The sequence below is a fragment of the Paroedura picta genome, chromosome 16 (genome assembly GCF_049243985.1).
Source record: "Paroedura picta isolate Pp20150507F chromosome 16, Ppicta_v3.0, whole genome shotgun sequence".
NCBI classification, from domain to species: Eukaryota; Metazoa; Chordata; class Lepidosauria; order Squamata; family Gekkonidae; genus Paroedura; species Paroedura picta.
In genome coordinates, this window is record NC_135384.1 from 1,293,226 (window position 1) to 1,311,845 (window position 18,620).

Consider the following 18,620-nt stretch of genomic DNA (forward strand, 5'->3'; position numbering starts at 1 on the left):
CCCGGCTGGGCTGCCAACATCTCCAGGTGATTCCCAACCCAGACCTGGCAAACCCACTTAAGAGGGGTCATAGTTCCTCCCCCCTTGCAAAGAGGAAACAGATCAAGAGAAGACTGCAACTAGCCAAACATCTGAAGATCAGCTTTCAGGTCCGGGATGTTTGCAACATGTCTCTGCACTTGGCTTTGGCACAGGATCAGGTGCAGCTCAGGGGCAGAAGTAGGCAGCCTCTGAGCCCGCCCCGTGTTCTGCCACCCCGTGAGGGAGGCGAGGCCGAGAGTGTGAGACCGGCCCAGGTCACCCAACTGCCTACTATGGCAGGCGTGGGGATTCGAACCCGGGTCTCCCCGATCTATGACCCACCACCCCCCATCGCCCACCCTGCCAGGGGGCATCCCAGACTGCTGGGATCGCGGGAGCATTTGGGAACCTGCGGGCTGGGTGCCCTTTGACTTGTGGACAAAGCCAGTGGGATTTCGGTAATTGCCTCTGACAGGCGTGTGGAGTGTCCTCCCACAGGGCCGGGGGAGCTAATCTGCCGCTGGGAGGGCTGCCGGGCCCTCCAGCTAATCCCCCCAGTTGGCCGTTCTCGGGATGTGGGCTGACAGTTGCCACCAGGTGCCCAGCAAGCAGTGATGCCCCGGGGGGAGCACCGAGGGCCCCGCTGACGCCCCTTTGCCCTCCAGACGCCACACAGTGAGTGATGGGCCCCCTGGGGAGGGGGCAGGGCGGGGTCAGGGTGACTGGAGGGGCTCCGGGTGGGGCAGGAGGGAGGAAGCGGAGAGAAGGGGGGGTTGGGTCCACCCAAACATCGCCAGGAGGGTGGGGATGGAGCCTGGAGCGGCCAGGTGCCCCGCTGTAGGGTGGCTGCCTTTGGCTGAATCGGCCCTTGACAACGTCGGTATTGCCTGCTCAGACAGGCAGGCGTCCTCCAGGGTCTCAGGTGGGGGTCTTTTGCTCCTAGGCCTGGGGGTCTCTTGTAGCGACATCTCGTCTTGTCCAGAGCAATCGGTTCCCCTGGAGAAAATGGCTGCTTTGAAGGGTGGGCCCTGCAGTGTGGCACCCGGCCGAGGTCCCTCCCCAAACCCTGCCCCCCCCCCAATGTGCAGGCATTTCCCAGCCTCGGCCTGCCACCCACTGCAGCTCAGGTTGAAGGGAGGATGGTGAGATGCGGGGGGGGCGGGGGGGGGGCAGGACTATTGCAAAGAGCCCTTGGCCCTGCCTGGAGGGCAGCGGAAGGCCCAGCGGGGAGGGGGAGGGGGAGCAGAGGCGCAAATGAGGGAGAGACTCCAGGGGGCTGCAGTGACATTTTGGAGGTCAGCAGCCCCCTCTTTGTGCTACTTCAAGCGGGTGACAGGAAGTCCTGCCGGGCCACCCAGGGGGGCACAGCTGGCAGAGAGAGGCTGGTTCCGGAAGGCGGCCAGGACCGGACGGGGAAGCAGTAGGGCGGTCTCCGGGGGAGGGGGGCTCAAAGGCCAGGCCAGGGCTTTGGAGAGTTCAAAGATGTGTTTTGAAAGGGACCTGCATTGCAAAAAGAAAAAAAACCCTGCATCTTGAAGGGTGGAGGATCGGGGGAGAATTTGCACGACTCCGAAAGTCAGTTTAAAATCGAAGTCTTTCCAGATGCAAGTGTGTCTCAAAACACTGAGAGTTGGGAGTGTCCAGCTTTGCCAGGGCTGCTGCGGCAGAGCCCCTGCTTGGCGTGCACAAGGTCCCCGGCTCAATCCCCGGCATCTCCAGTCCGAAGCCCTGGTCCCGGGGGATGGGAAAGTGCTCTGCCCGAGACCGGAGAGCAGCTGCCAGCCTGAGCAGGCAAGAGTGGTCCTGACGGGGCTCAGGGCAGCAGGAGCGACAGTGGGCAGAGCCAAGGATGGCTGGGAGCCTGGCTCAGGCAGGGGAGTGGAAAGGTGAAGGGCGGAGAAACTGTTTTGCACAGTGCAAAAATGGCAACTCCGTCATCCTTCCGTTTTGCGTAGCTCAGGAGATGGTAGATGGGAGGAAGAATGGGCTGCCAGCCCCAAGCCACGGAATTCGGGGGCAGAGCCTGGGGAAGGCAGAGGGGGGGGGACTCTAGTAGGGGACAGCGCTTTAGAGCAGGGGTAGTCAACCTGTGGGCCTCCAGATGTCCATGGACTAAAATTCCCATGAGCCCCTGCCAGGGTTTGCATTGGAATTGTAGTCCACGAACATCTGGAGGGCCACAGGTTGACTACCCCTGCTGTTTTCTCCGGGGGGGGGGTCTGATCTGGGTCACCTGGAGCAGGTCTTGAGGGGCCAGCTGGAGAAGGCCCTGCTCAGAGGAGCAAGCTGTCCTCGCCACGCACAGGAGAGAGGCAGCCCCACAAACAACAAATACGGCAAGGCTAAGGCTGTGGTCACCATTCAAAGCAAGCAGGGCAGGATTTATTTATTTTTTATTTAAAGCATTTTAATGGTTCCTCTCCACCCCGTCATAAACATTTACAACATTTGAGCAATTAAAAATCCAGTGGGAGAAAAAATTATAAAATAACCCAATTAAACAACAAAGAGGGACATAGACAAGGTTGGTGGTCTCTCCCCAGCTTGGGCCCCATGCCCAGAAACACCGGAGACTGAACCCGGTCGTTTGCCCACCATGTATCCCACTTCTGGAACAGCAGCCGTCTTCGAAATTGAACAGTGTGGACAGTGGTTCCAAATTGGCTGAACTGGGAAGGCCAGGCCTCTTGGCCTGCTCCAAAGGCCTGCCTGCCTGCCTCTTGCCTGCCTGCCTGCCTGCCTGCCTGCCTGCCCCTTGCCTGCCTGCCTGCCGGGGTTCTAGTCTTGCTGTTCCTGGCCCCTTCCTCGGAGCCTGTGGCTTTGGCCCAGCAAGGCTTCGGATGGGCCCTTGGAGATCTGGTTGGTTATGCAGATTTTTAACATGTTGCTTTGGACTTCAGCTGTGTGGCTGAAGGGAAGCCGTGGCCGCTTGGCCACTTGTGGCACAGTGCCCTCTGGGACCACCCGCCTCGGGGCACAGCCCTTCCACCCGGGGCCCCAGCAACTCCCAGAGAGCAGGGACTCCTAGCGAGAGGCCACGTCCAAGGCCCTGGCCCAGGACCGAGGCTCCTGCAGCGTCCTACGGAGCACCACTTAGGCCACGGAATCCGCTTACGGCGTGGATTATCGGAGGTTTTGCAGCCAAGGCTGTAATGGGATCGGACAGGTCCCTTGCCCAACCGCATGAGACTCAGACCACTGCCAAAGCGCCCCACGTGGCCCCCGTTTGGGATGCACGGCTCTTGCAAACCAGCCCCTACACACACACACACACACACACACACACATGCTGTGAGCTGGCAACGTTTTTAGCCACGGCAGAGAAAGCTCTGCAGGGGCAGAGTCTATTTTAAGAAGTAGGTGGCTATTTTAAGGCAGCCAGAGCTTCCTCGGCACAAAGGCTATTAGGACTGAGCCACCTCCTGCGGGGTCATCTTGGCCGTCCGCTCTGGGCAGCAGTGCTCAGAAGGACCCGCAGGGTAGATCCAGCCACACCCCTGTCCAGGGTGCTGGGGCCCAGAGAGCGGGGCGTGGCAGGCCACAACGAAAGAAGCATCTTTCTGGCTGCACAGCAGGGTCACCACTGCCAGGCAACCTTCACCAGGGTCTAGCCCAGGGGTCACCAGTCTGGAGACTTTGGGGAGGGGGAGTCAGGAGTGGGTGGGGCTTGGGGCGGAGCAGGCCCCCCATGGGGCACAATGCTGCCTGGTCCACTTCTCAGCACCCCTTTTCTCCAGGGGAACTGACCTTGGTCGCCTGGAGACGAACTGGAATTCCAGGGGATCCCCAGGTCCCATCTGGAGATTGGCATCCCTGGGGCCCTGGAAAGCATCTGAGGGGGAATTCTCCTGGTGAGGTTGCTCTGAGCCAAATTCTTCTATAGCTGTGTAGTCAAAGAACGGGATTGCGGGATTTCGTGGCAAAATGAGCCACGCCAGGAGCCTCGTGGGCTGCTGAGGCCTTTGCCTGGATGTGGGGTCTCTGCCACCCACCCGTCTTTCTTGACGCAGGGGACGTTTGCCAGGGCTCGCCTGCCTGTCTCGGACGCCTCTGAGCAGATCGGAGGGAGGCAAGGCCGCACTCGAGGATGCCAACTCTGGGTTCGGAAGCTCCTGGAGATTTGGGGTGGAGCCTAGGGAGGGTGGGGTTCGGGGAGGGCCAGGACCTCAGCAGGGTCTCAAATCATAGACTCCGCCCTCTAAAGCAGCCATTTTCTCCAGCGCAATGGATTTCTGTGGCCTGGAGATCACTGGTGATTCCGGGAGATGTCCAGGCCCCACCTGGAGGTTAAACACACTTTCTTCGGTCTTCCCCACCTGGAGGTTGGCATCACTGGAGGTTGGCCACCCTGTGCAGTGCCAAGTCCCAAATGGGTCTTCAGTGGCTGCCATCCCCAGACACCCCTCTTGCAGGCCTGGCGTTTCCGGCCCACGGAGGGGAAGTCCTGCGCCTTGGAGCGCTTACGAAACACAGAGGTCCCAGGCTGTGCCCTCCTTCTCTCCGGCCAGCTGGCCGCCTCCTTAATCCTTGCTCCCAACGACCTCTCCCTAAAGCCTTCCAGGCAGCATGAGGGCCTCACCTTTTCGGCTACTGGCTAACCCCACCACACTAATCTCGCTCCTAGGCCAGCCGCCTCCCGTGCCCTCCCAGGCCCTGGCTCACCCTCCCTAGAGCAGCTGGCTGGGGTTTGGGGTGGGGGCGATTTGGGCGGGGGCCCCAGGCTGAGCATCCCAGGAGCAGGGACCGGGGAGTCGTACGTGGGCAGCTTACCACTCAACAGAAGACTCCAGCAATCCATTAGCCCAGCAGCCCCCAACCTTTGTAAATCTTTGGGCACCAACAGAACACTGGGAGGGAGGGGAGAGCCCCCCGCAGTGACCCTGGCAGTCCCGGAGCAAGGGGGTAGCAACTCCCCGCTTCAAATGTCCTCGTGTCCCCGCCTCATAGGTGACCCACCGTCAACATGGACATCGGCGGCCTAGAGACCATGGTGGCCAACACCGCCTACGTGGCTGCCCGCGGGGACACCAAGATAACCACTGGCCGGGACCGGAGGATGCGGGCGAGGCTGAAGCTGCCGCACATCTCCGAGTGTGAGCACCTCAAGGACTCCCTGGACCTGGACTTCCAGTACATCTGCACCAGGCAACCCATCGGCAAGAAGCTCTTCCAGCAGTTCCTCCAGGAGACCACCGAGTTCCGGCCGGTGGTCAGCCTGTGGCTGGACATGGAGGCGTACCGGACGGCGGACGAGTCGGAGAGGCCCCAGAGCGCCCAGCAGAGCATCAACAAGTACTTTGACTCGGCCTCCCAGCACTTCTGCTCCTTCCTGGAGGAGAAGGCCATCCTGCGGGCGAAGGAGGACGCGAGGCACGGCCACGCCGACCTCTTCAAGGAGTCGGAGCAGCGCCTGCTGGCCTTCCTGGAGGAGGAGGCCTTCGGGAAGTACAAGGAGAGCCTCCACTTCCTGCGCTTCCTGCAGTTCAAGTGGCTGGAGGCCCAGAGCGTCTCCGAGGACTGGTTCCTGGACTTCCGGGTGCTGGGGAAGGGGGGCTTCGGGGAGGTGTGCGCCTGCCAGATGCGCGCCACGGGCAAGATGTACGCCAACAAGCGCCTCAGCAAGAAGCGGCTCAAGAAGCGGCAAGGCTACGAGGTGAAGAGCGCGTGCTACGAGCCCACTGGGCGTGTCGCATGGAGCCCCTTGGGGGGAGGCGGCTCCCCGGTGGCCTGAGTGAATCCAGATTCGGTGGTGAAGCAACCGTGTTGCCAACTCCAGGGTGGGAAAGCCCGGGAGGTTTTGGAGGTGGGGGGAGTTTCAGGGTGGGGGGAGGAACCACAGCAGGCTGTAAGGAGCCCCCCCCCTTTCCTCCAAGGGAACGAGATCTCTGTCAGGGGGTGCTGGCGCTGGAGACTTTGGGGTGGGGCTGGAAGTGGGCGGGATTTGGGGAGGTCCAGGACCCTCTGCCTGTCGCCTGGGCTGTGATTCCAGGCCTGGAGGTTGGCATCCCTGTAGTCAGGAGATTCTCAGGCCTCCACCTGGAGGCTGGCCACCCCGGGAATCAACCCAAACTGCAGGGCGCCCGAAGGCCACGCACGATGTTGCAGATGGGACCGACCATGGACCACTTTGCCTCCTCCCATATTCAAAGAGTTCTGTCCCGCCTCCTGCAGTTCCCGGCTCCAGGTGGGGAGAGTGCTGGAGAAATGGATCCCTGGCTAGACTCTGGGATACAGACCCAGCCCGGCCTCGCTAGGGGGCCAGGGCCGGGTGGGGAGAGTCCTGGGATCTGCCCGTGGAACGTGGGGAGGGCAGGTGGACAGATCCCCTGCACCCACTGGGTGCTTTGGGGAGGGTGTTCTGCATGGTGCTCTACGGAGCTGAGGCTATACCCTCCTCTTCCCAGCCCCCTGCTGCCCCCCCCCCCGCTTCTCAGAGAAGCAGACCCCAGAGCAATGAGGGCTCCTGTGCAAACTCACATGTGGCAGAGCCTGGGAATGGTGTGGTTTCGGGAAGGGAGAGACTTCACTGGGATGGGTTTAGGAATGCCCTGTCCTCCCCAGGCTGCATCCCCCAACCCCCCCCCCCCCGCAGTTTCCCAGCCTGCAGGTGGCAGCCCCATCCCCATCCCCCCCCTCCCCCCCCCCCCCCGTGGCCAGGGAAGAGCAGCAGGTATAATGCCAAAGTGCCCCGTTTCTCTGTTGCCCAGAGATCAGTTGTAATCCCAGGAGAGAGCAGCTACAACCTGGAGGGATTCCCTAGGCCAGAGCTGGCAACCCAGTGCCGCTCTCCTCTGACGGAAAAGCCTGAATGTCCTTTTGGGGAAGGCCCACTGCCTCCCTTTGCAGCGGCCGGCAGTGAAATCCCTGCATGCTCTGAGAGCTGCTCTCCTGGGGGGGCTCTTGGCTGCACTTTCCGGATTGCAGCTCTGTAGCCATAGCCAGGGGCCAGAGGCCTGCCCCATTTCCTCTCTGGGCAGGGGCTGCGAGACGATCCATGCGCTCAGCCAGCCCGTTCCCCCCCTCTCCCTCCCTCCCTCCCTCCCTCCCGTCAGGCTAACCCTCCTTCTTTCTGTCCCGAAATTATTTTTGGCCCAATAAAATTAGCCCTTCTAATCCCGCAGCCAAAAGAGGCTTGCGACTTAGCCGCTCACGGGCTTGGCCAACGGGGCCCACAAAGAAGGTGTCAGAGCACATCACTGTCAGGCCTGTGCAAGCCGGGGGGGGGGGAGGAGGCAGGGGGGGAGGTTCAGGTGGGGCCGCTGCTGCTGCTGCTGCTGCTGCTGCTGGGGGTGCCCCACCCATGGAGGCTTTTCCTTCAGCCACGTGGAGAAATGGCCTTAGGCTCATTGTTGGCATATCCCAAAGTCAGCTTCCTTTTATTCCCATACAAGCAGAAGAAGAAACGGTTTTTATTCCCGCTTCTGACTGCCTGAAGGAGTCTCAAAATAGCTGACAATCCTCTCCCCTCCCTCTCCCCACAACAGGCACCCTGCGAGGTAGGTGAGAGGTCGGTGGTGGGTCTTTAAGGGGTTCCTGGACCCAAATCCTGCTCTTCTCAGCACCTGCCCATACAGGACTGGAAGAGGGCCGCTTGGTGTATTCAGAAGCAAGGCAGAAGGGTGCCGAATTAAAATTCCAGAGGTCCAGGGAGGGGGGTTGACACCCTTTGGCCCAAATCTCATTAGTTCTCAGAAGCAGAGAGACCGGCAAGGAAGTCCAGGTTGGCTGCATTGAGGCAGGCTCTGGCAAACTTCTTCTGGGCTTGGCTTGTTTTGAAATCCTCCTGGCTTTCGACTGTGGATTGGAGCCGCTTTCTCTGCTGGTGCACAGACACCCACCACCGTCGCAGGGCCTGGGATGCTGCCGGCTGGGTGGGCCGAGAGCCTGAGCTACGGGCAGGTGGCACACGGGTGACTCACGCCTGCCCTGCCCATCCATTCCCAGGGGGCGATTATGGAGCAGAGGATCCTGGCCAAAGTACACAGCCGCTTCATCGTCACGCTGGCCTACGCCTTCCAGACCAAGCACGACCTCTGCCTCATCATGACGCTGATGAACGGAGGAGACCTCAGGTGAGAGCGCCACGCACGCCCCCCCCAACCCTAAGGCTTGGCACTGCCCGGGGGTGGGGACCGCTTGGGCTGGTTCCGCCTTCCGCGGCATCCATTTTGTGGCTAGTTCCGCCTCCTGCAGCAGCCATTTTGTGGCTGGGTCCGCCTCCTGTGGCGGCCCACAGGCTCAAAAACGTTTTGGATCCCTCAGCAAGAAGGCTGCACGATTGGACCCCAATGAAAATCTGGGACCGTGGATCTGCTGCCTTTCATCGGCCCACATTGTGTTGGGCTTAGGGGGGCAGGTGGCGTTCTTCAGAGTGCAGTTTCGGCCCTCACCTGGGTGGGGACTCCAAAGGGGGTGCTAAGAAGCCCTGATGCCACATCCTGCCGGCATGTAGGCCGCCAAAGGGGGCCCAGTGTGACTCTTGGGTTCCCAAAGGGTGCTCCCTCGGGTAAAATATCAACACCAGAATTCAACACGTTAAGAAAGGGGGGAAAAGGGCATCTTTTCCTCACAAAAACAATTGCACTTTAAAATGAAGCGTTGGGAATTTGGGCCATCTGGCGATTCTGAGAGGTGTTCCTGTGCCCCCGAGGGGAGTACCTGTGCTCTCGACCGCTCCCTCCCTCCCTCCCTCCCCAGGTACCACATGTACAACGTCGATGAGAATAACCCGGGCTTCGAGGAGCCCCGCGCCGTCTTCTACACGGCCCAGATCCTGTGCGGCCTGGAGCACCTGCACCAAAGCCGCATCATCTACCGGGACCTCAAGCCGGAGAACGTCTTGCTGGACGACACAGGTAAAGACCCCACAGGTGGGAAGGCAGGCAGGCGCCCACAGCAAGGCAAGACGGCTTCTCGGAGGAACAAGAGGCTGGGCTTGCTAACGGATCAGGGGGAAGACCCAAGACACAAAGCTGCTTAGAGAATGGCACAAAGTCTGCTCCCAGGAGCCCACAAAGCAGCTTGAGACCGGATTGGACCCTGGGTGCTTCCCAGTCAGTATCGCCTACTCAGGCTGGCAGCTGCTCTCCGAGGTCTCAGGCAGAGAAAGGTCTTCCCCGTCACCTCCTGCCTCGTCCTTTTCCCTGGCAGTGCCGGGGATTGAAGACTGCAGAGTTCTGTTGGGAAGCCAGATTTGGGTAGTCTGAGATTCGGAGAGGACTGAGCCAGTTTCTTCATCTTGTGAAAATCCCTTTTCATGCTTCTTCATATGGAGACGTTTCTGGGTGTCTGACCACTTCCCTCCCCGCCTCTCCCCAGGGCATGTCCGCATTTCAGACTTGGGCTTGGCCACGTTAATTCCAGAGGGGCAGGAGAAGACCAAAGGGATGGCGGGCACACCAGGTGAGCATTTGGGGGGCTGGCTCTGCTGGGGAGGGGGGGCCCTGAGGAAAACATTCCCCAACAGGACCCGATTCTGCTTTCGTCCCTCCCCCCTGCAGGATTTATGGCTCCAGAGCTCCTGAAGGGGGAGGAATACGACTACAGCGTGGATTACTTCACCTTGGGCGTCACTCTCTTTGAAATGATTGCGGCAAAAGGAGCCTTCCGGAACAGGGGAGAGAAGGTACGGCTCCCTACAGAAATGACAAAAGGAGCTGTCCACGCGGCCTTTCCTTCAGGGAGCGGAGCTCTGCCATCTGGAGATGAGTTGCAATTGGGGGGGGGGGGTGTCTCCCTCACCTCCCTGTAGGCTGGCAGCCCTCGGACCTCCCACCACCCTATGCCCCGCTGTCCTTAACAGAGCCCCCATCTGCCTGTTGCAGGTTCATGGCTGGACCGTTTGGGCCAAGGACATAGGCAGTGCTCCAGTGGGTGGGGGTGGGGGTTCTGCCCCCTAGATCTGTGACCCCCCCTCCCCAGCTATTGTTTTCAGATTATTTGGTGAGCTGGAGAGTCTGAGGATGGTTTAAAATAGTCTGGGCAACTCTCTGTGAGCCACAAGGGGAAATCTCTATCCTTGAGCAAACCAAGAGCTTTAGTAGTCTAAAGAAGGGGTGGTAGTCCATGGACATCTGGAGGACCACAGGTTGACTACCCCTGGTCTAAAGATAGGAATGCAGAAACAGGAGGCAACAAACAGCAAAAGGTTGTACAGAAAACATTTACGGCTGAACCCAATAGCCAGACAATTTATTTAAATCCCGGGACCCTCCCCTCCCCCACCTCCCTAGAACTGTATCAGGGCCCCTTCCTTGTCCAAGCCGTGGGACGCAACACCCTAATTCTGTGTGGGTCAGAATGGTGGGTTTCCCCTTAACGCCCCTGCCTCTGTCCTTCTGCCACAGGTCGAGAACAAGGAAGTGACACGCCGCATCCTCCACGACCCCGTGGTGTACAACGAAAAGTTCAGCCCCGAGTGCCAATCGTGCTGCGAGGGACTGATGGCCAAAGACCCTGCCCAGCGCCTGGGCTTCAAAAACAACTCCAATTCTGAGGTCAAGAACCACCTGCTCTTCCAGAAGATGAACTGGAGCCGCCTCGAGTCAGGTGAGGGGGACCTCTTGCCCCACCAGCAGCCAGCCAGCCAGCCAGCCAGCCAGCCAGCCAGCCAGCCAGACAGACAGACAGACAGACAGACAGACAGACAGACAGACAGACAGACAGTCCTCGCGTGGGTAGGAGGAAGCATCTCCCCTCATTTCCCTCTGCCCCCTCCAAGCCGAAGCTCAGCGCCCTGCAACTCCCCCGTCCCGCTGCTGATCGAGGGGTCGCTTGTGATAATCATTCCACTGGAGTTTGCTAAACCCAAGCAACGTCTTGTGCGGATCCGTCCGTCCGTCCGTCCCCTTGTAGCAGCAGTAGCAAAGACCACCTGGCGGCCTCTTTCTCCCCCCACCCCACGCCAGGATGGGGTATCGAGGGAAGGTTTAGTTAAGCCTTGAGCTTTCTGCCGCATCTTAGTTTATTGTGATTTGTGTGTATGGTTGTTTTTGTGGGTTTTAATGTATGGTTTTATTGGGGCTTTTATCTGCTGTAACTCGCCTCGAGCCTCCGGGGAGAGGCAAGCAACACATTTAGAATGAATGAATGAATGAATGAATGAATGAATGAATGAATGAATGAATGAATGAATGAATGAATGAAAATAATAAATTCACTTGCAACATTTGTCAGCCCCCCAAGAATCCTGCGGGGAACTGCAGTCTACTGAGGGTGTGGAGGGGCTTCTCTTGGCGAGGGGGGGGGGACGTTCTCCAAAGAACGAGGATCCCATGCTGATCTTCTGTGAAGGAGTCTGAGTCTGCCTCTGCCTAACCCCTCCCCCCCCCCGTCTCTGGCCCCCTCCCGGTCCTGTGTTCAGGTCTGCTGGATCCCCCCTTTGTGCCTGACCCCAAGGTGGTCTACGCCAAGGACATTAGCGACGTGGGTGCTTTCTCCACGGTGAAGGGCGTCGTTTTGGACGACGCAGACAAGGCGTTCTACGACGAATTCTCCACAGGAAGCATCCCCATCCCCTGGCAGGAGGAGATGATCGAAATGGAGGTCTTTGAGGAGCTGAACCTCTGGGAGCCGGACGGCTCCGTTCCTCCGGATCTGGACCGCAACAACATTCCCGGCGCCACCAAGTCCGGGACTTGCAGCGTCTGTTGAAGAGGAGTGGCAAAGCTCTCCTCCAGCGTTTGCAGGACTAGATTACTGGCATGGCAGCCGCTACACGGAGGAGCCGCCCCTTAGCCGCTATGCTGCTCCAGGGGAACGCTGACCTCTTCTCCTCACAGCCTGGACTCCACGGCCCTCCTGGAACGAAGGCCGGCCTCTGGCCCAGTCCCTTCCCTCTCCCTCCACAGCTGCCTCTTCTTCCAGGGCTGGGGGGAGAGCAGCCAGGGGGTTCTGCCCTCCCCAGCAGGGCAGCTCTGTTTGTATCACCCAGCCAGTCTCTCAGTCCCAGAGGCAAGGATCTGGGTGCCCAGAGAACAATCGTTTCATTTCGAGGAGATTCAAACCTCCGAATGTCCGTTAAAAAAAAAAAATTCAGATTTTTCTGCAAACCTGGGCGGTCCCCCAAGTTTGCAGGAAGCGTTTGGTGTTAGTTTGGTCCCACTCTGCAGATTTAGATATCCGCAGAAAGGGGAGGGGCACACATCACTATTAGATATATAGATTCCAGGAGACCTTCAGCCCCATCTGGAGACGGATAACCCTACGGCTGCTTCCAAGAGTCCTGGCCAGGAGGGCCCTAGAATCAACAGACTCCCCCCAGGAGGGGGGCTAGGTTAGCAGTTCTCTGTACCATGAAGCGGAGATTTATGTCCAGTAAGAATAAAGGGGGGTATGTGGCTAGACCTGAAAATTGCCTCTACCTTCTTATCACACTGGGCCACGGTGCTTAGCTTCCTGTGTCCGTTTGGGGGTGTGTATCTGTGCCCAAGAAGGTTCCTGCTCAGCCTGCAGCCGCTCCCCGCACGGCCCCCAGCTGCATGCCCAAGCAAATCAGATGCTGGTGGCAGGGACTGCCCTGCCCCCGGACGGGCCAGGCTAGCCTGACTTCGGAAGCTAAACAGTGTCGGCCCCGATTCCTACTTGATGGGAGACCCCCACGGAAGCCCTGGGTCACTACGAGGGACAGGCACCGGCAAAGCACCTCCGGACACCTGCCTTGAAAACCCTCCTGGCCCGCCATAAGTCGGCTGCAACTCGAGGGGGCTTCCACACTACTGTGGCATAGACAAGCCCACCCCTTCCCACCCTTATACCGCAAGGACAGCCCCCCCCACCCCCACCCCCACCCCCACAAGTGTGCAAGGACAGTGAATGCAAACACAACTCCAGTTGACCGTTTTAATCACCCCCGAGGAACAAAGCACAAGGGTCCCCATATGCAAGGGCTGGGGAGGGCTTTCTCCTGGCTACCCACACACACCTCCCTGCAGCCCCCGTGCTGTGCAATTCAGCCGCCTCCCCCCCCCCGCCCCTCTGCTTCTTAAGAAAAAGCCAACCTTTTGCTGAGGCTCAAGAGCGTGTGGCAGAAATGCCTGGGGAACAGTTCCAGGAGGGCCCCGCAGAACTCCTTGGCCCCCGAAACTGTGCCCCACTTGCTTCCTTCCCCAAAATGTAGACGTCACATTTATTTCAGCAGAGAATGAAACTGGAACGAAATTGCGATTGGCTCTCGTGGAGCAGGGCTGGGGCCGACTGAGGACACTCTAGACCGCATCTCCCAGTGCGCAGTGTGGCCCCGAGAAGCCCGGGGAGGGGACGGCCTTTCAGGCATCCAGGGAAGCAGATGGGCAGTCGGTTCAGGACAGACCACAGGAAACACCACTTTACGCTGAGAGGGATTAAAATGTGGACTTTGCTGGCAGAGGATGCAGGGATGGCCACAGGAATAAACAACTTTAAAAGGGGATTAGAGGGCGTAACCAGCTGTCCCTCTGCCATGAATCACAAGGGGGGAGTCCAGGGCTGCACAGCCAGGACGCACCCCCCTGGCCACTCACCCCACAACACCATGCGCCCCAGCACCCCTCTCCTAGCCACGGGGCCACAGGAAGGTTTGTCTTGCCAAGGCCACCCTGTCACAAACAGGGCCACTACGCTGAAGCCACACAGCACCTTGCTTGGTTTTCTTCGGGGAGGGAGGGGGGGAGAGAGAGGGAAGGGAGGGGGGAGCCGGATGCTAGGATGGGAGGGGCGAGGCTGCCGGTGTGGTGGGAATGGGCACCGTGCACCCCAGTTCAGCACCACCGGCAGAGCTCTGGAGGTGGAGGGTCTCGTTCCGGGGGCAGCTGTGAGCCCAGATGGTATCGCTTTTGTAGTGGGCAGAGTCGAGGTCCAGCGCCCGGCCCTGTACCTGGATCTCGTGGAGGCAGCCCCGCAGGAAGGCTCCCTCCACAGCCTGAGGGGGGTCGCCCTGCCCTGGGAGGGAAAGAGGAGGAGCACGGTCATTTCACTTCTGCAGCCCACCCTTCCCAGCGGGCTCAACGTTATGCGGGACCAAGGGGGGAAACCTCAGCAGGGATCTTTCGCTTCCCAGCAAAACGTCCCGCTTAATTATCCCTGGGAAATTAGTGCCGTTAAAAACACTCCCTTCCGGAGGACTTCGCGGGACGGGGGGAATGGTTCAAAGCCCCGCCCAAGCCCCCAAGGCCCGGGGGTCGCGCTGAACATCCCCCTTGGGGGTGGAAACCTACCGGGGAGCCCCCCAATGAAGAGCTGGCCGTCCCCACTCAGCCAGAGATGCCGCAGCCTTTTGAAATCCGTCTCCTGGATCTGCCTGGAGACTTCGAGGGAGCCCAGCTGCAGGGTGAGGTCAGTGGGGGTGATGTCGAGCAGGAGGTCCGAAGCCGGGCAGCCCACCCAGGGCAGCGGGACCCAGAGAGCCGTCTTGTCCCCCAGCTGGGCCACCACCTCCTGGCGAGAGAAGCAAGGAGCCCGTCAGGGATGAGATGCGAATCTCTGCTCCCTTCCGTGGCACAGGGGCCCAGGAGGCCCCAAAGGAGCCCGGATTTTAGCACCTCCAGGGAAACGGATCACTCAGGAAAGCCAGATTCTGCCTGCAAAGAGTAGCCTTCTCTGGGCTGGGCTGGAATTGGGTGCAATTTGGAGGTGGCGCGTGACGGGGGTAGGGCTTGGGGGGAGCCCCCACAGGATATAGGGCCCCCCTCCAAAGCAGCCTTCTGCTCCAGGGGGCCCGGTCTCTGTCGTCGGCAGATCAGCTGGAATTCTGGGAGAACTCCAGCCCCTGCCTGGAGGTTGGCAGGCCTCAGCCTGCAGCCCCCCCTCCTGCACATCTCACCTCGTCCTCCAGTTTCAGGCTGAGCACGGGGGCCTGATCCAAAGGTGAAACGGCCAGGATGGTCCCCCTCTGTGGGCTGGCACTGAGCGAGGCCCTCACAGCCAGCGTCCAGTTCTCCTTGCTGAGGCTGAGTCCAGAGGGGAGCTCTGCAGAGAGCAGGGCAGGGGCTGGGTCAGTGAAGGGGAGGGGGCTCGGGGGGGAGGGAGGTCATGAGGCTTGCAGAGCTTTCAGAGAGGACAGAACCAAGCATGAAGTCAACCCTGCTTCTCAAGCAAGTGGAACTCAGAGGTACACTGCTTCTGTCCGTGGAAGTTTTATTTGACTGATCAAGGCTACCAGCCATCAATAGATATCCACCTACCCACTGCTCTGGGAGAACAGCTCTTACAGGACTGTGACTGGGCCAAGGTCACCCAGCTGGCTGCAAGGGGAGGAGTGTGGAATCGAAAACAGGTCACCTCATTAGAAGCCGCTGCTCTTAACTGCTACACCACGCTGGCGCCAGGGAGCTGGGCCCTGATCCGCACCCTCCCCAGGCCCGGCTTGCCCTCAGAACCCAAAAGCCCTGTCTGCAGATCTACCTGAGAGCAGGAAGCTGGCCAGTCCCCCTCCGGAGAAGAAGCTGCCCCTCTGGATGTGGGGGAAACAGGCCTTGGCCCCCTCGCCCTCCAGGGCAGCCCCCTCCCGCCAGGTGCTGCTGGTGTTCAGCCAGTTCCACTCTCTCAAGCAGCCGTCCATTGCGGGGTGGATCTGGAAGACAAAGAAACCAACGGGAAGGAAGGAAGGAAGGAAGGAAGGAAGGGAGGGAGGGAGGAAGGGAGGGAGGGAGGGAGGGAGGGAAGGAGGGAGGGAGGGAGGAAACATGGTGGCAGCGCAGCCCAGCCGACCACAGGCTCCAAGAAGAGCCCCCGACTGTCCCCCCAACTCTTTGGCTCATGGCAAAACCCAATGTCTGCCCCACACTTGGGGACACCAAGAAGACACATCCGGGGTAGGATCCCAGCAGCACCCAAATTGTCCCCCTCTGCCCCCATTAGAAGGGAGGAGCTGCGGCTGGGGGACGGGGGGACGGGGGAGATACACGTTGCTAGACGAGGGAAGCGCGCTAGGCCCAGGGTGCTCAGCATGTTGCCGGTCTCTGGGCCGCCCTGCCTGGCCGCTCCCTTACCGGAATGATGAGCTCCTTGGTGGGGATGAGCAGCCCCCCGACGCCAATGCGCATCTCGGGGAAGGGGTGCTCCGTGATGGCGTGGGAGACCTCGTTCAGGCTCAGCAGGCTGCTCCCGTCCAGCTCCAGGGCCACACGGTCCCCTTCGTTCTTCACCAAGATCTGGGGGAAGGAGAAGCTTCCTTCGGGGACGGGCGGTGGCAGCCCCCTCCACTCTCCCCCAACACGGGGCGGCGGCTGCACCGCAGGGCTCGGCCCTGGAGGAGCCAGGTTCAAATCCTCCCTTTTCTGGCTGGGCGACCGGGGGCCGAAAGGGCTGCAGGCCTTACCCTGCCTGAGCGAGTGGCTTTTTAAGAATCGGTGGCCGCCCACCTGGAGCTATCCCTGAGGGCAGCCAGAGAAGGGAAAGAGGCCCGAGCCCCCCCAGAGGCGCCCCCCCCCGCACCTGGTGCCACTGGCCGTCGTCAATGCGCTGCTCCCCCAGGGCGCTGGTGTTGATGATGCTGTTGTGGATCTGCATTTCGAGCTTCCCCTGGTGCAGCCCCAGGACGAACCAGTCCTTGCCCGGACTCATGTCCCCGTAGAAGATGACGCCCTCCGGGTCGAAGGTGCGGAACTCAAAGGAGGAGGCTGTGCTGGAGGAGGAGGAGGAGGAGGAAGCTGCTCAGAGGGCCTCCCTGTCCGGCTGGGCCCCACTGGGTGGGTGGGGGGAATCCAGGGGTCCCGGCTACCGGCAGATGCTCTCTTGGGGGCGGGGTGAGGGCCGCAGCTCAGAGGCGGAGCCCCTGGCTTGCATTGGGAAGGTCCCGGGTCCGTCCCAGACCCCTCCTGTTTCCAAAGGGCTGTGGGGATCAGAACCAGGGGCAGAGCTGGCTCCCCGGCTAAAAGTCCTGGGGCCTTCCTGGAGCGTTGGGGTGGAGGGTGAGGAGGGCGGAGACTGGCAGAAATTCAGCCGGGCTCTGAAGCCCCGGAGTCTGCCAGGGCAACTGATCTTTTATGACCAATTATAATTCTGCAAGGGCTCCAGGCCTCCCCTGGAGTTTGGCACCCCTATTCCCCATCCCCGTCTGTTTACCTATTGACTTTACGCAGATCTATGCTGAGCGTGGCCGCCGGAGAGGGATCTGCCCATTTCTGTCCAATGTTCAGGGCCCCTGCCTCCTTGGGGATCTCTGGGAAGCACTGGTCATACTGGGAAAGCAGAGAAAGGGGACATTACCGCCTTCGGCCAGCAGGGGGCAGCCGTAAAGCGAACTAATGGGCCGTGCACCACCGGAACCGGTCGGCAGATGTCGCCGCTGCAATGGCCTAACCGCTCCGCGCGGGGGCAGTCTTGCTCCAGGGAAAGCGGAACGCCCCCTCGGAAAAGGCGCTGCAAGGAAGGGGGCAGCCTGGAGGGGGGTCTCTTGCTCGGGTAACCCCGGGAGGCTGTCCGCGAGTCCTTCCGCGGGTTCCGCGTCTCGTGGGGACGATGGATTCGGAAGGCGGCCGAACCGAACCGCTCCGTGGTTTCCTCTTCGTTTTCCGCCCGCCCGAGCAAAGAAAGCAGGGAGGGGCGTGCAAAAGCCATTCGTCTCCCAGTTCCGAGCCACGACAGACGGCTCCTCCTACCCTCGGACAGTGAAATGCGCAAAGGCAGAGCAGGCTGACCCTCTGCATTGACGCGAGGCAGGCAGGAATTCAACAGGCCGCCGAGTTTCCTAAACCTCTTCACCGGTTGAATGAATGGCTGTCTGTCGAGACTTCGCCTCCCGACAGAAGCATCTTTTCAGCATCTTTTTTAGGAATTGCCAGCTGCTGCCTGGGCTCCTGTGCCTTTTAGCAGGCAGGAAGTCTACCGGTCGAGTCCGGAAAGCCACCTGACCTCCCCCCGCGCGCTGGGCCTCCGGCTGGGAACTACAGCCCCCATGATGCCGAGCGGGGCCCCGGGCAGGGGGGGGGGCTCCTGGTGCCGGCCAGCTGCGGGGTCCGGCCGGAGGGGCTTGGGGCAGACCTCCCTGCGGCTCGGCGGACTCCCCGGGCCGCCGCTCGCGCCTCCCCCCCGCTCGCTCGGGCGGCGCTCTGCACGTGCTCAGAGGTCCCCTCACCTGGCTGCCGAGGGAGGCCCCGAGCGCCAATAGCAGCAGTTGCAGCCGCAGGAGGAGGCGGCCGGGCATGGTGGGCCGCTGCGGAGGGAGCCGCGGTCTGGCGGGCGGCGAGGCGGTCAGTGGACTCCCGGCCAGGGTCAAGGTCTGCAGGGGGCGGGCGAGGGGGCCGCCCGCAGGGGGAGCGGAGGCAGGCGGCCGGCCTGGCAGGGGGAGCCTCCAGCGGCCGGGGCAGTGCACCCAGCCCGGCCCATCTTTGGGGGAGGGGTCTCACCCGGCCCCTTGCCCGCGCCCAGGGGCGCCCCTTGGGGAAGGGGGGCGGGCGGCAGTTCTGGGGCGCCAGGCGGAGTGGTCATCGGCCCCACCGGGAAGGCCTGTTTGCCCAGAGTTGCGACAGCCTCCCTCGTGCCAGAGCGCAGGGCTCGCCCGCTGCCCCCCTGGCCCCAGCGCAAGTGCCCCCTGCTGCCCCCCACGCAGCCCCATCGGGAGCCGCAGAGGCCGGGCGGGACCCAGCCCAAAGCCAGCGCAGTCCAGGAAGAAGCCCGAAGGC

At 61.1% G+C, this 18,620-nt stretch overlaps 2 protein-coding genes across 2 annotated transcripts; one reads left to right on the forward strand and one right to left on the reverse strand.

The window, feature by feature from the left end:
* The first annotated feature begins 581 nt into the window (after window positions 1-581).
* Window positions 582-12,421, forward strand: GRK1 (G protein-coupled receptor kinase 1). The gene is made up of 8 exons (XM_077315045.1): window positions 582-696; window positions 4,969-5,674; window positions 7,966-8,093; window positions 8,719-8,876; window positions 9,340-9,423; window positions 9,522-9,646; window positions 10,368-10,569; window positions 11,384-12,421. The coding sequence occupies exons 2-8, from the start codon at window positions 4,985-4,987 to the stop codon at window positions 11,671-11,673; spliced, it is 1,677 nt and encodes a 558-aa protein (XP_077171160.1). The 5' UTR covers window positions 582-696; window positions 4,969-4,984; the 3' UTR covers window positions 11,674-12,421.
* A 426-nt stretch (window positions 12,422-12,847) lies between these two features.
* SHBG (sex hormone binding globulin) lies at window positions 12,848-18,286 on the reverse strand. Its single transcript, XM_077314494.1, has 8 exons — window positions 18,074-18,286; window positions 17,062-17,177; window positions 16,432-16,621; window positions 15,987-16,148; window positions 15,400-15,568; window positions 14,819-14,964; window positions 14,214-14,433; window positions 12,848-13,938 (listed from the first exon to the last, which is right to left on the reverse strand). The coding sequence occupies exons 1-8, from the start codon at window positions 18,140-18,142 to the stop codon at window positions 13,700-13,702; spliced, it is 1,311 nt and encodes a 436-aa protein (XP_077170609.1). The 5' UTR covers window positions 18,143-18,286; the 3' UTR covers window positions 12,848-13,699.
* Between the last annotated feature and the right edge of the window lie 334 nt (window positions 18,287-18,620).